The sequence below is a fragment of the Chrysemys picta genome, chromosome 19, assembly GCF_011386835.1.
Source record: "Chrysemys picta bellii isolate R12L10 chromosome 19, ASM1138683v2, whole genome shotgun sequence".
In the NCBI taxonomy this organism is placed as follows: Eukaryota; Metazoa; Chordata; order Testudines; family Emydidae; genus Chrysemys; species Chrysemys picta.
The window spans coordinates 10,694,531-10,719,423 of NC_088809.1; the positions used below are offsets into that span (position 1 = coordinate 10,694,531).

The 24,893-nt window shown below is 43.1% G+C and overlaps 1 protein-coding gene and 1 long non-coding RNA gene across 2 annotated transcripts in view; one reads left to right on the forward strand and one right to left on the reverse strand.

The window, feature by feature from the left end:
* Nucleotides 1–24,503, reverse strand: part of EXO5 (exonuclease 5) — a 176,888-nt gene extending 152,385 nt beyond the window's left edge. The window contains exon 1 of the mRNA XM_065573334.1: nt 24,297–24,503. Within this exon, the coding sequence (XP_065429406.1) occupies nt 24,297–24,363 (67 nt within the window). The 5' untranslated portion in view covers nt 24,364–24,503. The remainder of the gene's footprint in view (nt 1–24,296) is intronic.
* On the forward strand, nt 2,410–5,213 carry LOC135976584 (uncharacterized). Its single transcript, XR_010593835.1, has 2 exons — nt 2,410–2,545; nt 2,654–5,213. It is a non-coding gene; the product is annotated as an uncharacterized LOC135976584 (long non-coding RNA).
* Nucleotides 24,504–24,893: the final 390 nt, after the last annotated feature.

Below are 24,893 nucleotides of genomic sequence, written 5' to 3' on the forward strand. Positions count from 1 at the left end.
GTAAAATATCAAGAGGAGAGGTGAAATGATCCTTTAACCTCAGAGGATGGTACACTAACTGCTACACCTGGGTTCTGGAAGAGCAATCGTGCCCCACCCGTGTTGTCAGTGCCCAGCCACAGATGAGCATTTGAACATTCAAGAGGACAGCTACCTAAACCTTAGTGTAAATCCAGGATATCACAATGCTGCCATTTGTTACGTGAGTTAAAGGTAGTAGCTAGAAGTACAATGCGAGTAGATTCAGTTAATTTAACAGATTGAGTCAGTTGTGCATTTACAGTCTATTTAACCTTCCACTTCATTAACTTTAGTTATGACAAATTGTATTGCTGCATGGCACACTTCAGATAACACTCAATCCACTATGATGAGCAAAAACACCGTGTTTGGTGTACTGATAGTGATGGTGGAAATTATAGTTATCCACATCTTTTCTGGTTGTGACCAACTCAGATCTTACAAACTCAGAAGGGACAAACCAGCTTATTAAATTTGTCCTCAAGGAACACGTCCATGCTGCAGGAAAGTGTTTTGGCAATTCCAGAACTGGCACATTGCCCTCCGAGTCGATATCGGACCAATGCCTTTGAGCGGGCATTGTGCTGCTGTGGATATCACCTTTCAGATGAGGGGTAAAACTGAGGTCCTAAGCACCAAGGATTGTTAATGTCCATGATGTGTTTCATAAGGGTTGGAATATTATTCCTAGTGTTTTGCCTAAATTCCATTCTACTCATATTTATTACCCATGGAAGAGGATATTCTTCACTTCCTGTCCTAAACTCTTGTGCAAAGTAGGTCTGAGTTGTTAATAAAGAACAATGCCCATTTCTTATATAGCCCATTACCTCCATAGATCTCAAAGCACTTCATAATCTTTAATGTACCCATCCTCACCACACCCTGTGAGGTAGGGAAGCATTATTATCCCCATTTTACTGATGGGGAACTGAGGCACAGAGAGGCTAAGTGACTTGCCCAAGGTCACACAAGCAGTCCATGGCAGAACGGGGAATTGAACAGAGATCTTCCACATTCTAAGCTAGTACCCTAACCACTGGGTCATGCTTTAATGGTCCAAACATTCCGTCCCAGATGTGCCAACATTTCAGCAGTGATGGGAGGTGCTCCTACGCTGGAAGGTTGCAAAGTGCTTTGGAATGGAGGGTGTTAGAAACAGAAGATACTAACTACATCACTTGATTACATTTGCCCAGGTCTGATAGTTTTAAACTACTGTATTTCTTTAAAAAAAAACAAAAGAAAACACACACAGTCTCTTCAATATGGTAATAAGTTCATTTACTCTGCTCAGGAGTACTTTCAGCTCTCTTCTGACCAGGCAGACTAAGGGCTGCTTTAAATCCTGCCCTTTGCTTTACTTGTACAACAGGTATTCCATGTCAGACTAGTGCAAAAGATGGGCAGAGGAAATGGGGGTGGGGGGGGAGGAGAGGAGGGAGGTCAGGACAAGACAAGTAGCAGGCTTAGATCTTTCCATAACATTCAAGAGCGTGTTAGGAAAGAAGGCTGGCTTATGTGATGGCCCCTGCAACAAGACCCCGGTGGGGCATGGCCTACACTGTTCATTGATATTACCCCCTGATCCCCAGTTGGCTAACGTGTGTGCTAGCCACGTAGTCAAGGGCGTTAACTGGTTCTGTTCAGAAAAGCAGTAAAATGCACCTCCAGGGCATGTCCCTTTTGAGGAATCCTGCCTTAAGTAGCAGCATTCTCCTAGCACACGCTCCCCTCTCACTGTGTAGGCTAGGGCAGGAGTCACCCCAAGTCTGCTCCTTTCTTTGCAAAGTTCTTAATCTTCTTCTGAACTACTTAAAAAAAAATGGGTAAAAGATCACTGTGGCTTTGGCAATGCAACAGCTGCAGTGAGGCCAAGACCTCAAAAGAGGAAAGCTGACAGAACTGTGGAGATCATTCCTGTGTCTAGAAAGTGTCAAAGAATTTTGTAGCCTGCGGGCGAGTGGGGGTGGGGGTGGGAGTCTTCTGAGGTTGGGGTGCAGATGCACATGTCCTGTGTTTCCATGAGGGGAGGCAGGAACTAGCAGGAGAAGAAGAACCTATCATGGTGTTTATGCTCCCACCCAGAACCATGAAGCGCACAAGTGCCCAGTTACGAAAGTGTAGGGTGGTTTTTTTTTTTATTATTAAAGTTAACCCAATTTTTCATAGCTGGAACATCATCAGTTTGTATCCAGTTTGAGGGATGGGCAAAATTTCAGGTTGATTCTTATTTTAATCTCAGTTTCACTCATCCTTAATTTAGATCGCATATTCTTTAAAGTCACGCCTTTGGGTACAGCGTCATTAATGTTTAACTATTATAATGACTGTAATTAGAGGCAGTTCTGTGTTGTCAGCAGCTCTGTCAAACACAGACCAGGATGTGGGGATGTATCATCCCTACACCAACCTAATGGAAAGTTCCATGAGGAGGTAAGGGTCACGATGGGACACTTGCAAGGTAATAAATCATGGCCTTATGTAAGGCCCCCCTGGTGGTCTAGGGATTATATAAGATGAGGTAAACAAATCATGGCCTTATGTAAGGCCCCCTGGTGGTCTAGGATTATATAAGATGATCATGGCCTTATGTAAGGCCCCCTGGTGGTCTAGGATTATATAAGATGAGGTAAACAAATCATGGCCTTATGTAAGGAACGGTTGAACCAATCGGTGTGGGGCTATACATGTGATAAACACATGATTCTCCTTCTTGTCCAATCCGTAGATGTGTTATTATAGCCTAATTGTGTTATGTAATGTAGAGAAAAACTATAAAAGAAAGCTTGCAATAAACAGAATTCGGATTCAGCTTGCAACCACATTGGTCGTGTACTTTATCTGCTCCGCATGGAACCCCACAAATGGTGACCCCGACGTGATTCGGCTTGGACATCAAGGCAGCCAGGACTTTGCCCAGAGTGAGCTAGCAGAGATCATACTAGACACAGCCGCCAGTGGAGCAGGGATCAATGTTCTCAGACAGTAGACCCAACAGATGTTGTCTCAAAAGCTGAGCAAAGAGAAAGCAGATCCAACCAGAAAAAGGATCTGAGTGGTCAGACTCTATGTCATCTCTCATGAAGAAACTGGAACAATTGAATTTAGATATTGAAGAGGCTCTCAGTGCTGGCTCTTCTCCTTCCAGCACTCCTTCTACCAAAAAGCGCAAACAGCCGTGCCCTGTTAAGGTGGAAACAGGCCTTCTTCACAAAGATCATCAAAGAAAGGGAATCTGTGGAAATAAGAGGGCAGGCTACCAAGATTTAGATGGTTTGCCAAGCTCAGTGTCAACTGGAGCACGACCAAAAACTAAAGCGTTCGGTGAAGAAAAGGCGGAGGTGGCAGCCGCGGCAGGAGGTACCGGAGGATACCGGCTCCTGGTCGTCCGAGAGAGACGTTCGTGAGCTCACAGCCGACTGAAGCGTTCGGTGAGAAAAGGCGGAGGTGGTAGCCGCGGCAGGAGGTACCGGAGGATACCGGCTCCTGGTCGTCCGAGAGAGACGTTCGTGAGCTCACAGCCGACTGAAGCGTTCGGTGAGAAAAGGCGGAGGTGGCAGCCGCGGCAGGAGGTACCGGAGGATACCGGCTCCTGGTCGTCCGAGAGAGACGTTCGTGAGCTCACAGGTGAGCGGCTGCATTTAATAAAATGGGCTCTGCTTTGTCTGCAGAGGAGGAGACGGTGCATAATTTTTTATTACCCATCGCTAAAAAGCGGGGAGAGAAGCTTCCCTCTGACACGTTGTCCCGTTTGTTGAAATGGGGGCAGAGACGTGAGTTTTTTGTTACTCCTAATACGGTCTTTAATAAGGCAGTCTGGGAAAGTCTAGGCTCTGACCTCTGGGAGTCGGTCTCTCACGGCAACAAGGAGGCCGTGTCATTGAGCCAAATATGGTGCAAATCTAAGAAACTAATAGAGACTCTTGCGGCAGAAGCCGAGGTCCAGTCAGCCATTAATGACCTCTTTCGGCCAAAAGAGGAGCCGCCTTATGTGTTGCCGGTGGGAGCCCGTAAGTTCTTTGGGGGTGAGAACACTATCATACCACTCATCCCCAGTGCACCCGAAGCTGATCCTAGTATCGTCCCGTTACCGGATGACCCCGCGGATAAAATGGAGGTCTCGAGCCCAGAAGGGGATAAGTTACAAGAATTTCGGGCGGAAATGTACAAACAGGGCCTTCAGCTACAGGACATGCTGAATCAGTTGTCCCATTTGGCCGGTGAGAGCCATCCCCCGCAGTCCCACACATTGCGAGCCCTGAACCAGCCCAGCTTTCCTGTCACCAATAATGTTTGTACCCCAGAGTTCCGGGCGGAGTTCCCGGGGCAGGGTGAGCAGTTGCAGAATAGGTTAAAAAGAATGGCGGAGCCAGGCTTATCTAACTTTGAAAGGACATATAGGAAAAAACCACCGGATAAGATCCCTCCGGCCGTGGCTCAAGACACAAATTGCTAAAGAGCCCGACGCCGCCATGCAGAAGCCGGACGACAACCCCGCGGCACCGTACTTGCACTTGTTGTTTGCTACAACCTAGACACCTGATAATGCTGTGCTTCTATTTGTTCGGACTCCTTATTATAGGAGCAGGGGTCTTTGTATGTCCAAACTCTGTACCTTTTGTTAACCCACGACAAAATGTTTGGGTCACCTGGGCGAACCAGACTGGCCAAGAAGCCCTTTTTGCTTGTCCATGGCCACCCCATCGGATCCCTTTAGAACATGTCTTATTGGCTATCCTTATTTACACCCCAATGGTTTTCGTGGGCATTTACGTAATATTACGTTTCCTTATTTAAGGAAAAGGGGGGAGGTGTGGGGATGTATCATCCCTACACCAACCTAATGGAAAGTTCCATGAGGAGGTAAGGGTCACGATGGGACACTTGCAAGGTAATAAATCATGGCCTTATGTAAGGCCCCCCTGGTGGTCTAGGATTATATAAGATGATCATGGCCTTATGTAAGGCCCCCTGGTGGTCTAGGATTATATAAGATGAGGTAAACAAATCATGGCCTTATGTAAGGAACGGTTGAACCAATCGGTGTGGGGCTATACATGTGATAAACACATGATTCTCCTTCTTGTCCAATCCGTAGATGTGTTATTATAGCCTAATTGTGTTATGTAATGTAGAGAAAAACTATAAAAGAAAGCTTGCAATAAACAGAATTCGGATTCAGCTTGCAACCACATTGGTCGTGTACTTTATCTGCTCCGCATGGAACCCCACACCAGGAGTTCAGGTAAAACACCTTAAAACATTCAAAACTGATGGTAGCCTCTCTCATCTTGACTCTTTATGAAAGTCCTCTGCCCAAGGTATTCATACCTGTCACTGCACAATTGTCTTTGGAGAGACCGCATCAAGAGTTATACTTTTGCTGGGGGGGGGAGGGGGAAATCTAGTCCTCAGATTAAAATAACCCAGCCAATGACTGGTTTTGTTGGTGCACTTTAATCAACACACCCAATGCTCTTCTAATAGGACAGGACCCAGTCCGGCAAACCTTGATAAGCAGGACTACTCACCAGATTACACACATGAAAGCAACGGAACTGCTCATCTGTCTCAAGTTATGCAGGTTGTGTTTTTGCAGAATTGGGGCCTTAGTTCGTTCAGTTGAAGTCTATTTGATTAAGGCTGGGATTATCAAAAGAGTCGAAGGGTACGTCCACATAGCAAAAAAAAAAACAACAAAAAAAACCCACCATAAACTACAGCAACAAGTCTCTGACCCCACCTTGGATGCATTACCAGACATGAAAATAGGCCAGTAGCTATAATGCAGATGCCTTTAAAATGGCAAAGAAACCCTCTCTATAGCAGTGCATCAACAATTATATTAAGAGCGAAGCAAGCCCACCAAGATCACGGCAAATCACACCTTATTACTTATTTATAAGAGTTAATGTGCTGGCATTTAACATACCATATGGAAGTGACTTCTGAAGCCAAGTTGCCATTTTTTTTTTAAATGTCTGAATGTGAATGAGACAAGATCGGTGCTAGTGCCACTTTTGCTTAGCAAAACTATTCCTTAAAAAAAAAAAAAAAAACAACCCTCCCCCCCCAAAGTCAAGACAATAAAAGCCAGAAACAGGGAAGTTTATGTGATGGAGAAAATCAGTAGGCCCTGGTGAGACTACTATATTTCTTTGGATAAGCAGCAGTCTGCAAACATTCTGCTCTTGTGGATATAGTTAAATAATTAGATCACATACTAGATATTGAGTATGTACATTCACATCTATTTGTTTTAATAAGCTGGACTTCCTCCTAATATTTGCTGATAGGATATTAATTTAGAGGAGGATGTGCTGAAGTGTTTTGCTATCAGATATTAAGCCTCTCACCGATAGTGTACCTTGTAACACAGCTTTTACTGCAAGCTGACTTAACATACAAAGTTTTCTTAAGAGATGGTTGCCTCATGAAACTCCTCTTGGCTAATATTTTCCATAATCCACGGTCATCCTCAGAGGATCTTTAGCAGGAGTATCACATTCCTAATGGACCGGATCCTCAGCTGGTGTAAATCAGCATAACTCCAAGGTTTGACCTCCTAGACATATACATATTTTCTGTATTGTACCTTCTTAAATTAGGGATCTCTCCGAGTAAGATGTTGATATACCCCAGAGTTCTGACATTTGGTATTTACAGTCTAAGAATGACGCTTGTGACAATAAAACTGAAGCTCTGAACTGTAATGATACCGATAATATTTCAGTAGAGGTAATTGGAAACTGAGAAACGGCAAACGAGATGGGACATGGGAGACTTAGGATTTGCCACAGAGGTTTGGGTAGAGGTGAACAAAACTGCATGCGTGTTGAATGGAAAAGTAAGCCCACCGACCCTGCTAACTCTGTAGTATTGAAACATTAAGAGAGTTCTAAATAGGTGAGGGTGAACGACATGTGGGGCTGTCAGGAAAACTGAGGGTTTCAAACAAACATTTCTTTTCATCCCCCTGCTGCTGTTCACATTAAAGAACACTAGACAATGTATTAAAAATATTGGACCGAATCCTTATCCCAGCCCCCCCGCATCACTGCAGCAGTAAAGAACAACAACAGTACCGGATTAAACACCTAGTGGTGCATGCCACCAACACAAGAGACACGAGTGGTGTGGAGCTTCCCATCCAGGCAACCTCCAGTGTAGGTGGGGGTGTTCAAGGGACTGGTACAGCTGCAATCCATTAGCCATTGGTTGCTGGAGCAGCCCTTTGGGAACTTTTGCACCTGGGTACAAATTAGAGCAACCCTAAAATTGCTCTAAATTGCCACAAGGGCCTAACCTGTCCTAAGTGATCCCAAGATAGGTGTGTGTAAAAGTGGCCACTTTTGCCCCGCCTACTTGGATCCACAAACCATGAACTATTTGCTAACGAATAATTTCAAATAAGGAATGAATAGAAGAATTTCCACAAACAGTTTGTTGACAGTTCATCAACAAAAATGGAGGCAGTCCCTCAAGTAATTCTTCCCATTGTGAATTATTAATTTAGCTCTAGTCAACATGAGTCTTGGACTGTTAGAGCCAATGCTCCAGTAAACACAGCTACAATTTGTGGCCGTGTAACGGAATGTTTCTTGCATACTTGAACTTTTTGTATGCCAAAAGTTGCTTACTCAGGGAAAAGCTTGGGGAGGGGGGAAAATATATATTTACTTATCTTTTCTCCTTCCCTTTGTCTCGTTTATTTAGACTGAGCTCTCTGGGGCAAGGATGTCAGTCATTCAACTGATGCTGTCCCAAAGTAACTGGACTCTAGTTTTAATAGAAGTCTCCAGTAGCTTCTTAGGTATGAATAATTATTAATTTATATAACCTGTAATATATGCCCATACTAGAGGGCAGCATTTATTTGGTAGAATATAGTAGAGGCGATATAAAAAGTGATATGCAATGGAAGTCAGTGAGTGCATCATCACATATCCCACAGGACAGAATGCATCACACAATATACTGCACCCTGGTAAAGAAAAAGACGTCTCAGATCCACTGAAAGCATGAAATGTCCTGAAATTATCCTGGACTTTATTCTTTCCCACTCTTTTAGAACAAGGTTTGGCTTATCTTTGTTGTTTGAAGAATTGGTGATGCGGCTTGCTGCACTTTCAATGTTAACGAGGTACTTAGCCAGGTTCTTTCCTCTTTGGCTATACCCCTACTGCTAGAAAGGAATAACTGGCAGTGATCTCATTAATACAGGGTTGGGTTTCCCTGCACTGCCTGTCCTGATTATTGCTTTTTATCTTTAGTGTGCAGTTTTTTAAATAAAAGTTAATACTATGTTCTCTCTCCCTATTTATGGTTCTCTCCTGATAGAGAACGCAATGCCGTCAGTAGATACACTCCCATTGACTTCACAGGGTTTTGAATTAGACCTAATACAGACCAAATTCAAAATCCCCCTAGAAGCATTGATATTGATATTGATTTTATGTGGAAGGTGCTCAGATATTACATTGATGAGTATCAAGCTAAAGCCTTAATATAGCTAGAATGCTGCTGAGGTTAGGGGAGTTATGCCATCAGAATATTAGACCCTGCGAATCAACGTGAGTGTTTATATGGCCCCTCACTGCTAAAGTATCTGATCACTGCACAGTCACCACTGAATTTTGTCGTCATTATATTGTTGTGAGGGAGGAAAGCATCATTGTTCCCATTTTATAGATGGGGAAACAAGCTCAGAGAGCTTTGAAAGGCTCACTTCCCATTTAGGCAACAAAGTAAGTTGCCAGATTTTTAGAAGGCTTCAGTTCACCAGGTGCATGTCGGGTGCAAACCTCTTGAAAATCTGGCCCTTATTTAGAGACGTAGATGGGAGCTGAGCTCTTCTGGAAAAAAAAAAAAAAAAAAAAAAGCCTTAAATGACTTCTCAACAATCACTCAGTATACGACACCGGAATTGAAAGCAGATCTCCCGAGTAACAGTCCACTGCCTATATCATAACGCTGTCCTTCCTCTCTACTAGTGCCCACTTCATTATAGAATATTAGGCTTCCAGTAATTTACCCCCAGTTCTTTATCCAACCTAGTCCCTTCTTTTAAAGCCCACAGCTAGCTGCAGATCTTGCCAAAATCATTTGTTCCCTTAATTTGTGATGCACCCTTAGACTTCTCATTACAACATTAAATTAAAGTTTAGTAGAAGATGCACAAAGCAGAATAAACTTTCAATTAAAATATAAGCATTGTTACCGTGAAAGAAAACTGGAGGGAGCTCGCAGGCTTCTTTGCATTAAAAGTGCTTAAGATTTAATTTCACTGACATCTCCTTGGCATTACATTGCTAATTGATCAAATTTTGTCTGTCTGTTATTTAAACTTTCAATAAAACTTGGATTAATGGAAGGTGTAATCCTCCCGGGCAGAACAAATATTTCCATTGTTCATCTCAGGTACGGAATAGTAATGCCCTAGTAATAGCTTTTGCATTCAATCTGTGAACATGAAGTTAATCATACAAAAATGCTGTGATTCTATAATTGGTTGAATGAAATTCTCTCTCTCTCCGCATCATTTAACCTACCAAAAAACAACACAACACAACCCCTGCATTAAATGACAATGGAAGTAAAGAGCTTCACAACTACCCCGGTATCATTTTCAGGGCTGATTTGCTTGGTACGGAATTACAAATACCAATCAATTTATGACCCTGCAGAAGAATTATATGCAATTACGCCATTGGACTCTACTGGCAGGCTCTATTTTTAAAAAAGTTATTAAAAATATTTTCTTCTTCCAACAGAAAGTTTAACGTTGATATTTTTCAAACCTATTCAATCTAATCCTCCTTTAACTACGTTGCCCAAAATCTTGGCTGTGGGCAAAGCACAGCAGAACTCAGCCATGATTTTTATCCACCTGGTCCTGGGGTTGGTCTCCCCAGCATAAATTCAAGCAACAGCTCTAATTTCTGCCAGTTGCATAGAGAGGCCCTGACCAACTCTGTTTCCTTTGTCCACACCTCTTTTTATTACCAATACGTGAAATAGCAAGCAGGCTGAGTTGTCAAAAAGCTTTATTAAACACACTGAGAGGCCAATGTTATATGCGGAGGTTCTGGCTCCTCCTGGGAGGCAAATGGCAATCCCAGGCTTGGATTCCTGAGCCACTGGTTCCTTACCAGTGCAGGCCCCTCCTGCAACCTGATCCTCTTTCTCCAGTTCCACTCATCATACTACATCCACTACAAGTATGGGTGGTGCTATACAAGTTCCGATGCCAACTCAGCACCACGGAAGATCTCTCGGTCAGAATCTTCCTATAGCCTGCTAGCATTAGGGTCGCTTTGTACATGTGGTACGTTGCAAAGCACGTGGATTACCGTGTAGAATCTGGGGGTCTATCTAGTATCAAGTTAGACTGTTCACACCATAGAGTGTTGCCAGCTTTAACAATTTTAACATGAGCCTCACGATTTGGTGCTTTTCTGAAAGCCCCAGATCCTGGAATCCTGTGTTTGTGTGAGAATCTCAAGTTTTTTTAAAATGAAAAAAAAAAAAGAAAAAAAAAGTTCCTCTTTGTTGTAGAGGAAATCTGCAATCCTAAAACCTCAAGAAAGAAGAAAATAAAAGGAAGCCCAATATTTATTATTTTGTCTTAAATTATGAGATTTAGCAATCTTATTTTGGGGGGTGGGTGGGTCCTGAGCCTGACTCAGGATTTTGGACTACTTGGGCAATACTGTATCATATAAGATCACACATATACTTTCTGGAGGTGAGGAGACATGGAAACATCCTGTTTCTACCCAGCACAAATATAGTAGCTTGGTAGAGGAGATGGGGCCAGATTTAGAGAGGTATTTAGGTACCCAACGGGTTTCAAAAAAGCACTTAAGTAGCCAAGTGCCAAACTTGCTTAAGTACTTAATGTGCTTAGGCACTTCTGAAAATCCTACTAGGTACCTGTCTGCATCTTTAGGCACCTAAATACCTTTGGAAGTCCGACACCAGGTGGCTAATAGTCATGGCCAGACACAGGAATCACCCCTACATTCATGGAACCAGAAGTTTCTCTCTGCAGTCAGAAGTCTCTAATGCTTGGTGGAGAACTCCGCAAAATTCTCCCACACAAATTCTCAGGATTTCTTGTAAAACTCAGCAAACACCTTCATATAAACTGTAATCATCCTCCACAATGATGCCATTTTCATGGTGGTATGTCCCTAAGACATTTTACTATTAATCTAATGACAGCTATTACAGACTTTTAAAGACATTTGCCTGATTCCTCGGGGTGCATTCCTGGCTTTTGTAAGATACTTCCAGATAGACCCAACAACAATTAACAAGTCAGTCCTGAGAAATGCTCAATTAAAGAAACATTATGATGCTGCAGTTACACAAGATGAGTGAGTTTTCATATATCGTTTTCTAGGGGCAAAATCTGACAACCCTAACTCAGGAGAAAAACCAAAAAACCAAAACCAAACAACTTTCATTTACTAAAAGGACTAAGTAAGGACTGCAGGATCTTAGCACTTTATTACTACGCACTTATCTAATTTTCTAAGTCTCTGCAATTTTATTAATTTAATAACATTTGCTAGTAGTCTACATATTCAGAAACCCTTTAAGGAAAATAACTTCTCTTTGCAGCTTGAGTGCGAGTGGAGTAAACCAAGGCCAGGGTCTCTCTGATCCTCAGTGTTCTCAGAATTAGTTATCGTACTTTCTGCTGCAGTAACGAGTAAAGTGATCTCTGTATTTTTGATGGCCTTCTCATTAAGCACAAATCCTCAAAGAAGGTATTTAGGCACCTAACTCGTATGAGGATATGGGATTGGATGCTTGTCTTTAACTTTAAATGATAGAAAATTTCAACAATTGCATTATATTACCATCCTCGTTATTGTAGATGATATTTCTCCTTTGGTGGTCTGCCCAAAATAAGTCATATTGAGACCAAATTAGAAGCCAGTGTGTGCAGGTGAGTGGCTCAGGTATTTAAGATTTAAAAACAAAAATAAAAAACCTACCCAAGACTCTAGGTGTCTTAACACAGTTACACAATACAATGTAATCCCATCAGCATTAAAATAATCACTCCAACAGGAACTCAATCAGCCAGACACCTACACTGACTCCTCTCCATGCCTTCGTTAGTGGGGAAAGCAGACCCTCAGACCTGTTTCCCCAAACAAGTGCCTGGAAGATCACAAAATTCAGGCTATTTCAGACCAAAGGGGGAACAAGTTCCAGAGTCCAAAGCTCTCAGAGAACACCCAGGCACCCCCCCACCCCATTGTAGAGATGGGAGATCCAGCTCAGGGCCCAGGGGCAGCTCTATGTATTTTGCTGCCCCAAGCACGGCAGACAGGCGGCTTTTGGCAGCATGCCTGGAGGAAGTCTGCCGGTCCCGCGGATTCGGCGGCATGCCTGCGGGAAGTCCACCGGTCCCATGGATTCGGCGGCCCCGCCGCCAAATTGCCACCGAAACGTGGGACCAGCGGACCTCCCACAGGCATGCCGCTGAAGCCTCCCTGACTGCCGTCCCCACAGCGACCGGCAGGCCGCCCGCTGCGGCTTGCCGCCCCAGGCACACACTTGCTGCGCTGATGCCTGGAGCCGCCCTTGTCAGGGCCTCTGCTGACTGGCACTGTGGCAGTATAACATGCCTGAGGTCCCATGCCAAACAGAATACCCCGCATGTATCATTAAGACAGCAAGTAGTTGTGTGTTTAGGGCACAGGATGGGGACCTAGAAATCCAAGCTCTATTCCTCGCTCTGCCATCCTCTGTGACCTTGAGCAAGTCTTGTGGAGCCAGGTTTTCTGAAGGCCTCAGCATCCAGACTTGTTTGGAATATTTGAGGGCTTATTTTGGTCCCAAAATGGGAACTAAGCTCTTCGGACAATCTGGTTTATAATCCCCCAGTGCCTCCCATCTGTAAAATGATGCCAACAGTACTGATTTCTTCCAGTCTTTGTTGGTCTTTTCCATTTAGAATGTTCATTCCTTGGGGCATGGATTGTCTCTCTGGGTATATGCCGCATCTTTCACTGTGACACCCTGACCTGATGCTTCTAGATGCTACCACTATACTATTAAACAGCAGGAGACCATTCATTGATTTCAAGGGAATTAGACTACAGCAGCAAAACAAAAATTGTGAGGCAAGCAAGATAGATAATTCTAGGAATACATGAATCCAAGCTGCAGGCAAGATCCGAACTTCTCCAAATTTTGGAGGGATTCAGATCTGGCTTGGGGAACAGGTGTGTTTCACCAGCTGTATAGCTCAAGGCCACCTAAGAAATGTTTAGGTTTGTTCAGTTCTTGAGTTGTGGTTTGGGCTCATATGTAGTTTAAAATCTCTTCTAAAGTGAATGTCAGATGAAGTCATGACACTGAGATCTTGAAAATAAAGTCGTATCTACCTAATTTCATGGCTGTTAAACAGCATTTTATGTGCAGCAGTGATATTTTAGTAGTAATTAGTATGAACATTTTACTATGACTAGCAAATATGGATTTCTAGAATGTTAATTGCAACAACATTAATCCTGAATAAGGATTTTGTTTTTAGGTTCAGATGGCTTCTAGAGTGTGAATTATACATGTGTGAAGACTACACAATATACCGAGGTGACAATGTGTAAGCTCCATTCCCCATATGAGGTCGCAGCTGATTTCCTGTAAAACGTGGCATTACCACATTTGAAATCATAGCTCAGGGACAAGAGAGCACGCATGGAGAAGTGATAATGGTGTCAGAATATCAGGTGATAAACCGTACCATTAATGCATGTCATCATTCTAGGGCAGATCTTTCAGCATGACAAGAGAATCACATCGCAGTTACTTGTAGTCTCCAAGTTGAACTACTGTAACAGCAAATAAACCAAATGAGAAATTCTATACATGTTTTTACATGTTTATGGAATAGTTCTTCTAGCTACTTTTACAAACACAGATATTATGCTGCAGAATATATTAAGCACTTGCCCTATTATATTCTTTAATATCCAAGTTTGCAGCTCTGAATGAATCTAAAGAGGATTGACTGGGAGAGGGATAGCTCACTGGTTTGAGCATTGGCCTGCTTAATCCAGGGTTGTGAGCTCCATCCTTGAGGGGGCCATTTAGGGATCTGGGGCAAAAATCAGTACTTGGTCCTAGTGAAGGCAGCGGGCTGGACTCGATGACCTTTTGGGGTCCCTTCCAGTTCTATATGAGAGGGAGAGAGAGAGAGAGAGATGCCCACCTGATGTTAGTGGAGCTTTGCTGACCTATACCAGCTGAGCATCTGCCCCGTAAGTAAAGACAGATTGACAATATGCTACACTTCCAATTAACCCTTTGCTGGAGTTACTCAAGGTCACATTAGTGCCACAGACAGCAGAGTTTGGTCCTGCCTATGGAAGATTTGCCCTTACTGGTTCAGCAGATTCCCAGGCTGCCATGTTCCCAATAAAAATCCCTAGCCAAATTACATCTCTTTTCCCACAAATCATTTCCATTTTGATGCAGACAGGATTTTGCAGGTAATTTGATCAGAGGAGTAGAAATTGCTACCACCAAAACTCAAAAATTGGTGATTTTCCCAGAATTGGTCAATAAGGGACCACCCCTAAGTATGTCCACAGAAGAAAGAAGGGGTTAAGGAAAAACACATTTATGCTGCAAAGCAGTTAAAATATCTACAGCCAGAGTCCGAAGTTGGACGAGAGTGTGGAAAATTGAGGAATGTCAAAGTACATGTTGTTGTAGCAACCTTGCTCCACTCCATTCACTGCTATTGCAAATAGGTTAGCAGGATGTGCCTTCACCTTTAGAACTGAGACTAACATCATGGACTCCAGGAAGAAGATGAATTGTATCAAGCATTTCTTTTCAGAAGATGCATGCAGTTGAGATATATTGCCTGGGTTATTCACAGTTCAAAAGATGTCTAAACCATTTGGCCTCATTTTTTCCTTCTAGTTTGTACAAATGCAAAGGAAATAAGCTATCCTCACAGAAACACTAGTGCTCACTACAGGGACAGAGAAGCCAGATTCATTAGCCCAGATTCACAATGAATTGTACCTTAACTTGCCGTTGGCCCCATCAGTTTAAATTGGGCTACTCACGTAGCCTGCTGCTACTTATGGTGAGGGAGGATGGCATAACCTAGCCCAAAGTTTATAAAAACTATGTTGTAAAGGGCTTGATTCTGTCCTGATCCAATGCATATTGAAGTCAATGGAAAAATACTCAATGGATGTTTCCATGTAAATATTCAATGGCTTTAGATCCATGTAATATATTGGAAGTCAAAGGCATTACACTGGTATAACAGTTTGAGGTGAGAATTTGGTTGCAAAATATGTTTACTGAGGCATTTAAGGGCCAGACCCTGCTCCTGTAACTTACATCAATTAGAACCTTATGCTGCAGTTAGTCCTTTTCAGTGGGCTTGAACAGACTAAGTAGAGGTGGTTGGGAATTTTCCCTCAGAATGATTTTCCAATGGAAAATGCAGCTTCTGCAAATTCAAAGTTTTCTGTGGCAAAACTCCAGTTTTGCCAACATTTTTCAGATTTCTGCTGGAGAAAATCAAAACACTAGATTTCATTTTGTGTCGGTTTCACCTGAATCAGAATATTTTGTTTTGTTGAACCGACCCTCTGTGGCTGAAAGCACCTCTGTATTCACACCCTAAACATTGTTGTAATAACCTTTGTGCAAAATATACCTCGTGAGGGATCATTTAAAAACTAACCACCACACGGAGCAATAGTCTTGGGTAATGTCTATACAAAGAGTTATGAACAAACTGAAATTATGACTAAAATGCGTTTACCAGACTTGTCTGATAAGTGGGCAAACCTGTTTCTCAAAGACAAAGGACAAGTGGACGCCTCTAGCCAGCTGTCCTCAAAGTTGATTGGCCATCACTGTCAAGGGGGCAGGAAAAGATTGATCTGCAGTTTAGCAAACATGGAGTCTTGGGGTGAAAGAGGGTCTGTGTCTCGGTCCGCATAGCTGGAATGAATTTTATCGAGGGGTAACCCTCAGGAAAATGCCATTTCAAAGAATGACTGGACTATAAAAGTAAGGGACAAAACACCACAGGCTTCTTTCCTTCTCCTCTCCCTCCCCTCCCCCCCCCCCCCCCCCAGACAGCAAAGGAACCCTTGACTTCGAGGGAATTCCTGACCTGAGAATTTGGTCAGCAATGTTACTGGGAACCAGTTATAAGGCTTTTACCTTGTACCAAGTCTAGCTTGTTACATGTTTTATCTTTATTTCTCTTGTAACCATTTCTGACTTTAATACCTTATACTTGTACTCAAAAGGTCTTTGCAGTTAACTAGTGTTATTTTTTTAATATAAACTATTCCAGTGTTGTGTTTAAACTGAACTATTTAGGTAACTCCAGTTAAAAGCATTGTATTGCCTATTGACCCCTTACTGGGGCAATTAATCTCTAATAGTTGAAGTGCCCAGGAGAGGGCTGGACAGTGCAGAAGACAGGTTTTGGGGAAAGTCTGGGACTGGGAAAGCATTGGACATGCCCTGCAAGTAGTAACCAGAGTCTGACTAGAGTGTTGCTGATGGGGTCAGAGCTGCTGGACCAAGGCTGTAGCTATACAGATACACATGGTGTGGTCTGCATGTTGTTAGTGAGTGGCCCCGGTTGGGAGCTACAATAGCAAAACATTGAGACAACCAGGGTGACAGGGCAAGAGGGAAACAATCTCTCACTGGTCTGGACGGCACTCTGGAATGCAACATCTTCCCTCCCTCCCCTCTCCACTCCTTGACACTCACTCACAGCAGAGAGTACTGGGTGAGTGTCTCCCGTTGTCCTCACCACAGGAGGAGTCACAATTTGAGCAGGGGAGTGCATAGCTGAGTAAGTGCAAGACTCTGGATAGGGTGTATCATGGGTCTCCTTCTGTGCCCAATCCATACAAGAGAGGAGTCTGTTACAGCCCTCTCTGAGAAAGCCTGGGCTCTTTAGCTCAAGCCTGACAACCCTCATGCTTTTAGCTCTGGCGGTCCCCAGTTTAATCTCCAGACTGTCAGCCAAGATGGTGGCCACCATCTATTGACTGTTACAATCTAGCTCAATGGAGTAAGTTACTCAGCATGAACCTGAGGAACACACTGTAAAGCAAGCAGAGAGGTTACGAAGGTCTTTCGTCGGGATGTTGCAAGGGGAGCTGCACATCTGTATCAAGTCGTTATTCAGCATAAGAGGAAAAAAGTCACATGAGACTCTTCCCTGATGTATGCTTCTTCAGCAAATTCACAATTTGCTGGAATAAGACCCACTGTGTCAAACCAAATCAAACCACATACAGGGCAGCTAATGAGGAAAAAAAGTTAGGAAGCAACATCTAGTTTGTATTCCTTCAGTGATAGAGTTTGTTGATGCAGTGCTAAATTAAGTCCCATTAATTCATTGTGAAAACAAGCCTTAGAGAATAGTATGGAATTTACAGTTTCTTCTCTTGGATTAATGTTGCATGGTAGCACTTTATTTTAAGACTAATTAATGCTAACTCAACAGCGGAAAGTTTGATACATTTGAAATGCATCAACAGTAGATGGCTGCTATTGTACCTGCTGTGATTCATGTTAAAAACCAGCTGAATATTTTCATAGCTGTGATTCATCTTTACATCCTCCCAGGCCTGTAGTATATTTATTGCGAATGGACCTTTTTTACTCAAATGTGTTTGAAATGGGAGCGAGATGGTGGCAGAATCTGGCCCTTTTACCCTTGCTGAGCAGTGCTTTACTCTGAGTAGTCGTACTGAAATCAAATGAGTAGTAATTTAATTATATTGAGAATACTCAGTAAGGACAGCAGATTCTAGGTATATTGCATAGTAAATGCTCAATACACCACAGCCAGGGAGGCTGAGAACTTCTGCGGTGTGTGTGTGTGTGTGTGTGTGTGTGTGTGTGTGTTGGGTGTGTTGAGGGAGGAAGTTACCTTGATATGAGTAGAGGTGAACGAACAATAAATACCAAATAAATTGACAAATGTAACCCCCAGTTTTGCAGCTGCGGGGAGGGGCACGTGGGGGGGAGGAGAAGAATCCACAGTCTGCTGATGTCAGATTGCAGGATCAGAGTATTGATCTCTTTCTATTTGTAAATTGCCTGTGAACAGCTTACAACTAGTCATTGAAAACAAAATTAAAAACATAAGATTAAAAGGTGTAATTAACTTTTGGGAAGGGTTAAAAATCACCACCCTAAAACAATCCACAAAGAGATTTTAGGAAAACATTTTATTTAGGGCTAAAGTAGCCTTTCACACACTTCCTTAATTTTATAGCTAACCATGCAAGTAAGGCAACAGCCTATAACAGATTGTTTTGCTACCTAACAAGTATTCTAGTTTCTTAGGTGATGTGATAAAGGACATTGCAGTCAGGAATGGAGATAACTGTTTCTTTCCCAGCTGGTAGTACAGGTTACAAGACAATAAGAGTGGTAAGTCTTCACCTTGGCCAGACCCACATGGACAACGATTATGGACCTTTGCTTGTTCAAAGTACAGCCATGTTTGGCTGCAAAGAAACAAAACCAGAGCTTCATTCCAGGATTGCAGGCTGCAACTTGTATTCTCCACAAAAGTTATTTGAACAATGTTCCTGACAATGTTCTGTTTGATCTGTGTAAGCTGAAACATATGGAAACTTAATTCTTTAACTGGCTGAGACCTGGCTCCAGGTGGGGGGTTTTGTACAAAAATCTGCACAGAAGATTTATACAAGTGAGAGGCACATGCTGTCCTCATTAAATATCAGTGTGGCTGGAAATGAAAAAGATTAATATCTGCTGCAGGAGGCTGTCAGGGATCAATATGTTCCAACATATGTTTTAATGCTTTTTGGGTTCTCATATGTCTCTCCTGGGACTTCTTTATTTCTCTCTCCCCCCCACTCTGCCCAAGGTTATGAAGCCAACTGTTTCCTATGCCTACATATATATGATTGAAAGCAATGAACTGATTTTCATCATGAATATTCTATAGAGGAGACGAGTAAGAAGCTGTGCTTCTTATTCAAATAGTCCATGATCAGATTAGGTTATGCATAAAGCCTGAACTGATCATACTGTGCGCTACTGTATTTAAGCTCTGAGCACACATTTAGGTAGATTATTTTTCTAGGAAGGTGGCTAACCACAATTTCCTTGTCAGTGATTTATTGTGGATTTAGCTTCATTTCTAGTGATTGTTTTCTTATGTTTATGGTGTAGGGGCCCTTCTTGAAATTGATGGGATAGTGGATTTTGTAGTTGTGGCACATGAAAAAAGCCACCCACTCATGTACTGTAGGTGAAAAATGTGTGGGCAGCAGGAGCCAAATTTTGGAGAAAAGAAAAACAAGAGAGGTGTGTGTGATGGAAAATAGATAAAAATCAACAGAGGGTATGCAAGAGGAGTGGCTGGCCTGACTTCAGAAACAAACAGATTCACCGGCTGCTCAGCCATTTGTCTTTTGAGGCATCAGGCATGCATGCTTGCTAACTAATCCAATGTTCCATCAAACCAATTAACAGAGCCCAAAAGGTCCACTTGAAGTCAGTACGTGGCAGATGAAATATACAACACATCCAGCACAGAATACAGGTCTCAGACATTCAAAGATATGCCTCCAGTTACACTTCAAACTAGGTGAAGAATTTAGAATTTTAAGATGGTGGAAGATGTAGGACAGCTTTATCTTAGAAATAAGGAAGGTTTTTTTTGTTTGTTTTATTAAAAAAAAAAACACAGAGGCATGATCTAAGGTCTGGACTGGAGCTAGGAATTCCCGAGTACTAATTCCAGCTCTCAAACCATGATTTCATTTGTGGGCTGCCCTAGTTTTCCCCTTTGATAAAAATATTTTCTTCCCAACCACACAGGGATGCATGGAATATCGATCAATTAATTGAGGTTTTCACATTGTTCCTTTGTGCTGCCCCATCTGATATAGTCACCTGTTCGTTCTGGTCTTATACTTAAACTGGAAGCTTTTTGGAGGCAGGGACCATTTGTTTGGACAGCACTTAACACAGTGGGGTCCTGGTCTAGGATTGGGGCTCCAAGGTGCTAACACAACACAAATTATATTGGTAACGGATCCAGAGCGGAGAATTGCTATTTACTTCCATAGCGTACTTCCTTCCAAACATCATAACAATACAGTAGCACCTAGCCACTCCCATCCCAGATTGCATTACCTGCCACTGTGCTAGGTGTTATGCATATAGAGTAAGAAACAGTCTCTGGCCCAGACAGCTTACCATCTAAATAGCCAAGGGTGGGAGGAAGGAGACTTTATAATCCCCATTTCACATGTTGGGAACTGGGGCTCAGCCATTTCAGCAGTATGGTATTTTTGCTGGCATATACTCTGAAATCTTGACCACTTGGGGTGACTAAAGATGCTATAGCTAGACCATATTTGGACAGCTAAGGGATGGTAGACCAAGTATCACAACTATATTCAAGTTTAAGTAGTGCACTTTGCCTATCTAAAATTCTCACTGGTGCTTCACTTGGATACATGACTGATGTAGAAGAATTTAGAACAAAAAGCGTAGAGTAAACAGCTTCTGCATCCCACTCCTACCAGAGTCACACTTCAGCAAGGAGTGAGGTAATCTGTAAAGCACACAGATTCTCTGGGTCAGAAGAGGCTACAGAAATACCAGCCTCAGAGAGTGGGCCAGTTTGGTCCTACTGCAATAGGAGTGTTTGCCATGAAAGTTTTTGTGCAAAGACTTTAAATTTTGAGGACTCGCAGCATGGAACAAAAAGCCAACCAGCCAATCATAAGGGTCAGTTCAGAGCCAAATCCAGACCCTAACTGAACACCATTCCTGCTCTGGTGCTTGAGGCTGCTTTTACATAGCTCCCTGATTTAACTCTGAGCACCTGATAGGTCTTAATAAGCCAGCCATCAACTACTCTTACCTCCAGGAGAGTCAGACAGGAAATTAACCCTACATTCTGTGCTTTGCACCCTTTCAAACACAGTTATGCATTAGTCAGTCTTCTACAGTACAAGACAAAGGGAACATGGTAGGGAATGGGCAAGATTATTCAAGTATTTCCAGCACCAGTTGCCCTGATATTTGTTATAAACTCCTGGATATTATTGAAAATATCAACCCTTGTGGTGGGTACAGCAGTGCTAGGAATAAGGTTATCCCTTCTTTTATTGCAAGAGATGGTGCAAACAAACAGGATTTAACAGACTTTCATGCCAAACTTCAAGCAAGGGGCCACAGACAAACATGCCAACGAGCTAGGAAGCCCAGTGCGTAGGTGGGCCATTACAAACAAAATACACAAGCCAAGTCCCATAGACAATAGGACAGTGCATGTGGCTTACTGCAGCTATGAAAAGAAAAAAAAAAAATCAGCAAGTGTGAGTCTTTCAAAACAGAATTTAAACAGCCCTGTTGGTGGCTCTTGAAAAGGAGGAGTTGTTCCTTGTGACTGGAATACAGTTCTCTTCTCCTCCTTGGTGTCAGTTACAAACATGCATTAATATATACCCCTTATGACTATGAGTGAAAGCTTAGTGACACAAATCTCCATCCTTAGAGGTTTTTAAGGCCCGGCTTGACAAAGCCCTGGCTGAGATGATTTAGTTGGTGTAGATCCTGCTTTGAGCAGGGGGTTGGACTAGATTACCTCCTGAGGTCTCTTCCAACCCTAGTCTTCTAGGATTCTACGACTGTCCTAGAACGTTTCTTTGTAAATAAATCAGCATGGCTTACGTATAGAGCAGTGGAACCATGCTGCATAACCTCAGGCAAATTTACCTCTGCAAAATGGCAATACATTGCTTAGCCTCCTTGGATCGACAGATGAAGATTTCCTACATGGACTTGACCCTGCAAAGTGCTGAGTGCCCTCAATTCCCACTGAGGTCAATGGGAGTTGTGGGGCAAGGAGAACCTGGCAAGACAAAGCCCTCCAAGACTACATCTTCACTGTGTTTTAAAACCCAAGGCAGCGAATGTTCGAGCCCAGGTCTACAGACTTGTGCTAAACACAGCCGTTTAGACATTCAGGCTCATGCCGGAGCTCAGGGTCTGAAACACAGGTGTGGGGGGGGGGGAGGGAAGACAGGGAGTGTAAGAACCTGAACCAGAACCTCTACAGAGAAATTTTAGCGCCATAGCAGAAGCCAGTGTCTGTAAACCTGGTCTCTGACACTCGCTGCTGGGGGCTGGCGAAGGGGGCAGGGAAGATTTTAAAACAGTGTAGACATGGCCCAGGAGTTCACTATTTACACTTCTGTAGCACCTTTTATGAGCAACTCTCAAGCACAAGTCAAGTCTTGCCGCAGCCATGCTAAACAGGTCATATTATCCTCTCCACTTCACAGATAGGGAAACGGATAGATGGAGCAGTGAAGGGACTAGCCCGAAGTCTCACAGTGAGCCATTGACATTGCTGGGAATCAATCCTAGAATCCACAACTATAATCCTCTGCTCTTTTAGACTAAACCCCTTCCCAGTGTTACCTAACAAACAATCCCTCCCCCCCCCCCCCGCACACACACACACACGCACACACACACGGAGGTGAATACTGAAGTGCCTTTTATCTGTTTGCATAGCAAGCTAGAGCTGAATCCGATGAGAGAACAATAATCTTCACAACTCCTGCCATGGGAATAGGATTTTTGGGGGGTGGGAGGGGGGGGTGTCTTACTGCCTGGAGACCATCAGCAAATAATTAAAAGATGGAACCTTTTATGTGGTTTACAACACTTTGATCAAGGTTTTTTAATTAACCTATATTGCCTTAAGCTACTGCAAGTTCGTTTCACCCTGACTGACAATATCAGAGTTGCTTAGGATACAGTAGAAAGCTTGAGCAATGTGTTATAGTGGAGTCGGCTATTGACACAAAACCTGTTTATTAACCCCTTTGCTGCTGAACACAACCACAGCCCGTGTGTGATGACAGTGGAATTCTGCCAAGGTTGGCATTTCAATGGTGGAAAATACCAGGTACATGAGGCAGCAACAGAGATAGGTTAGGCAGACCTGGAAATGCATTTTGGCCAACATATGGTACCTGGCACATTAGACAACAGTCAAGTGGTACCTGGCACATTAGAATTCCATCACAGTTCCAGCAATCAGCTAAGACCAAAGTGTACCCCAATGGTGTAGGCAGTGGATCGGTGTTGACTTTTATTACTATTTGAATTACCAAGCCAGGAACATTGTATTAGGTGCTGTACATGTACACAGAAAGAAACAGTTCCTGCTCTAAAGAGTTTCCGACCTCAATACACAAGACAGACAGAGGATGGCAGAAGGAGAAGGAGATAACAATATTCCCTACTTTATAGGTGAGGAATCGAGGCACAAAGAAATGAAGGTCCTCCTGATCCAAAACTCACTGAAGACAATGAGAAGACTCATGTGCTCTGGACCAAGTTTAAGTGACTTGGCCAAGGTCACACAGGAAGTCTGTGGCAGAGAAGGAAATGATTCCAAATTTCCCCAATTCCATAACCACAAGACTGTCCTTCCTTTCTGTATGGACTCATACTCTGTAGCCTTGAGTAAGTGACTCTCTACCTATCAGTTTTCCAGTCAGTAAAGCAGGAATACTACTAGAGCAAAGATCCTTACTTCCTAAGGCTGTTGCAGGATTGAATAGGTATATTTGTGATGTACTCTGAACATGAAATGTAGTAAATATTATATACTATCAAATGTAGTAAGCAATAAAGTTTAATAGCTTTTATCTGGTATTAACTTGTGTGTTATACCACTTTCCCCTACATGGTGTCTGTTTTGTCTATTTATATTATAAGTTCTCCAGGACAGAGTAGTATACAGTCCCTATCTTCATAGAACACTTAGACCCATTATTGGTTGCTCCATAGGCATTACCATATCATCTTTGAATGTGGAACCATACAGCAAAACAAAAGACTCGGCATGTTCCCTTCATTCATTCATTGCTTGAAAATGGTTCAGCAGCTTTGGACAGAACGTCAGAAAAAAAAATGCACCCCGATTCAGAGCCTGCATGCCAGATTTCCAGCCCCCCCCAAATAAAAAAAAATAGATAAGTTTAAAATAATTGAAAGTGACTCTTTATATCAGAAACTCATAAGCAACCTTAACAGGCCACACTACATACTCTGGATTTAATATTTTAAAAAGCTGTCCATATTATTGTTTTTCTGAACATTGAAAACAGAAGCCAAGTGCATCAGTTCATTTTTATCATAGCTTAGGCCCCTATCCCTAGTGTACTCACCACCAAAGCACCTTCCTTCCATGCCAGGACGCAATAGTGCAAAGATTCGGCTCTTGTATCCCATCATCCAGGAGGTGTAGCAGCCTGCGTGACCTGGTACTCTGGCCTGCTCACCTTTCACTTCAGACCCCTTCCAGCGTAACAGGAGAAGTCCAAGCAGAAAACCCAACACCAAATGGTCTTTATGGCACTGGGACACAGCTTTTTTTGCCTCTTTAACGCCTCAGGCTTGTAGTTCTCTGCCTTCTGAGGGGTAGAGGGAAACCAGCCCCCCCCTCCTCTGCATTTCAGCCCTGGTTAGGCAGCTCAGGACTGCCCTTTCCAAACCCTCCCTGCTTCCTTGGGCTGCTACGAGCTTCACCCTGTTTGCCAGCCTGCCCCACTGGGCTGCAAACTCCCCTCATCCCACCTGGGAGCTTTGGCTCCCCAAGCAGCTTCTTCCCAACCAGCTATAAAGGAGCTTCCTCAGGGCTCATCCCAGCCTCTTTGGTAGCCACTGGGTGCACTTCAGACAGTCTCAGTCTTTTCCCTTCAGACAGGAAGCCCAGCCCAGCTCCACTCCAGGAGCTGTGGGTATGGTTCAGGAACTTAGCATCT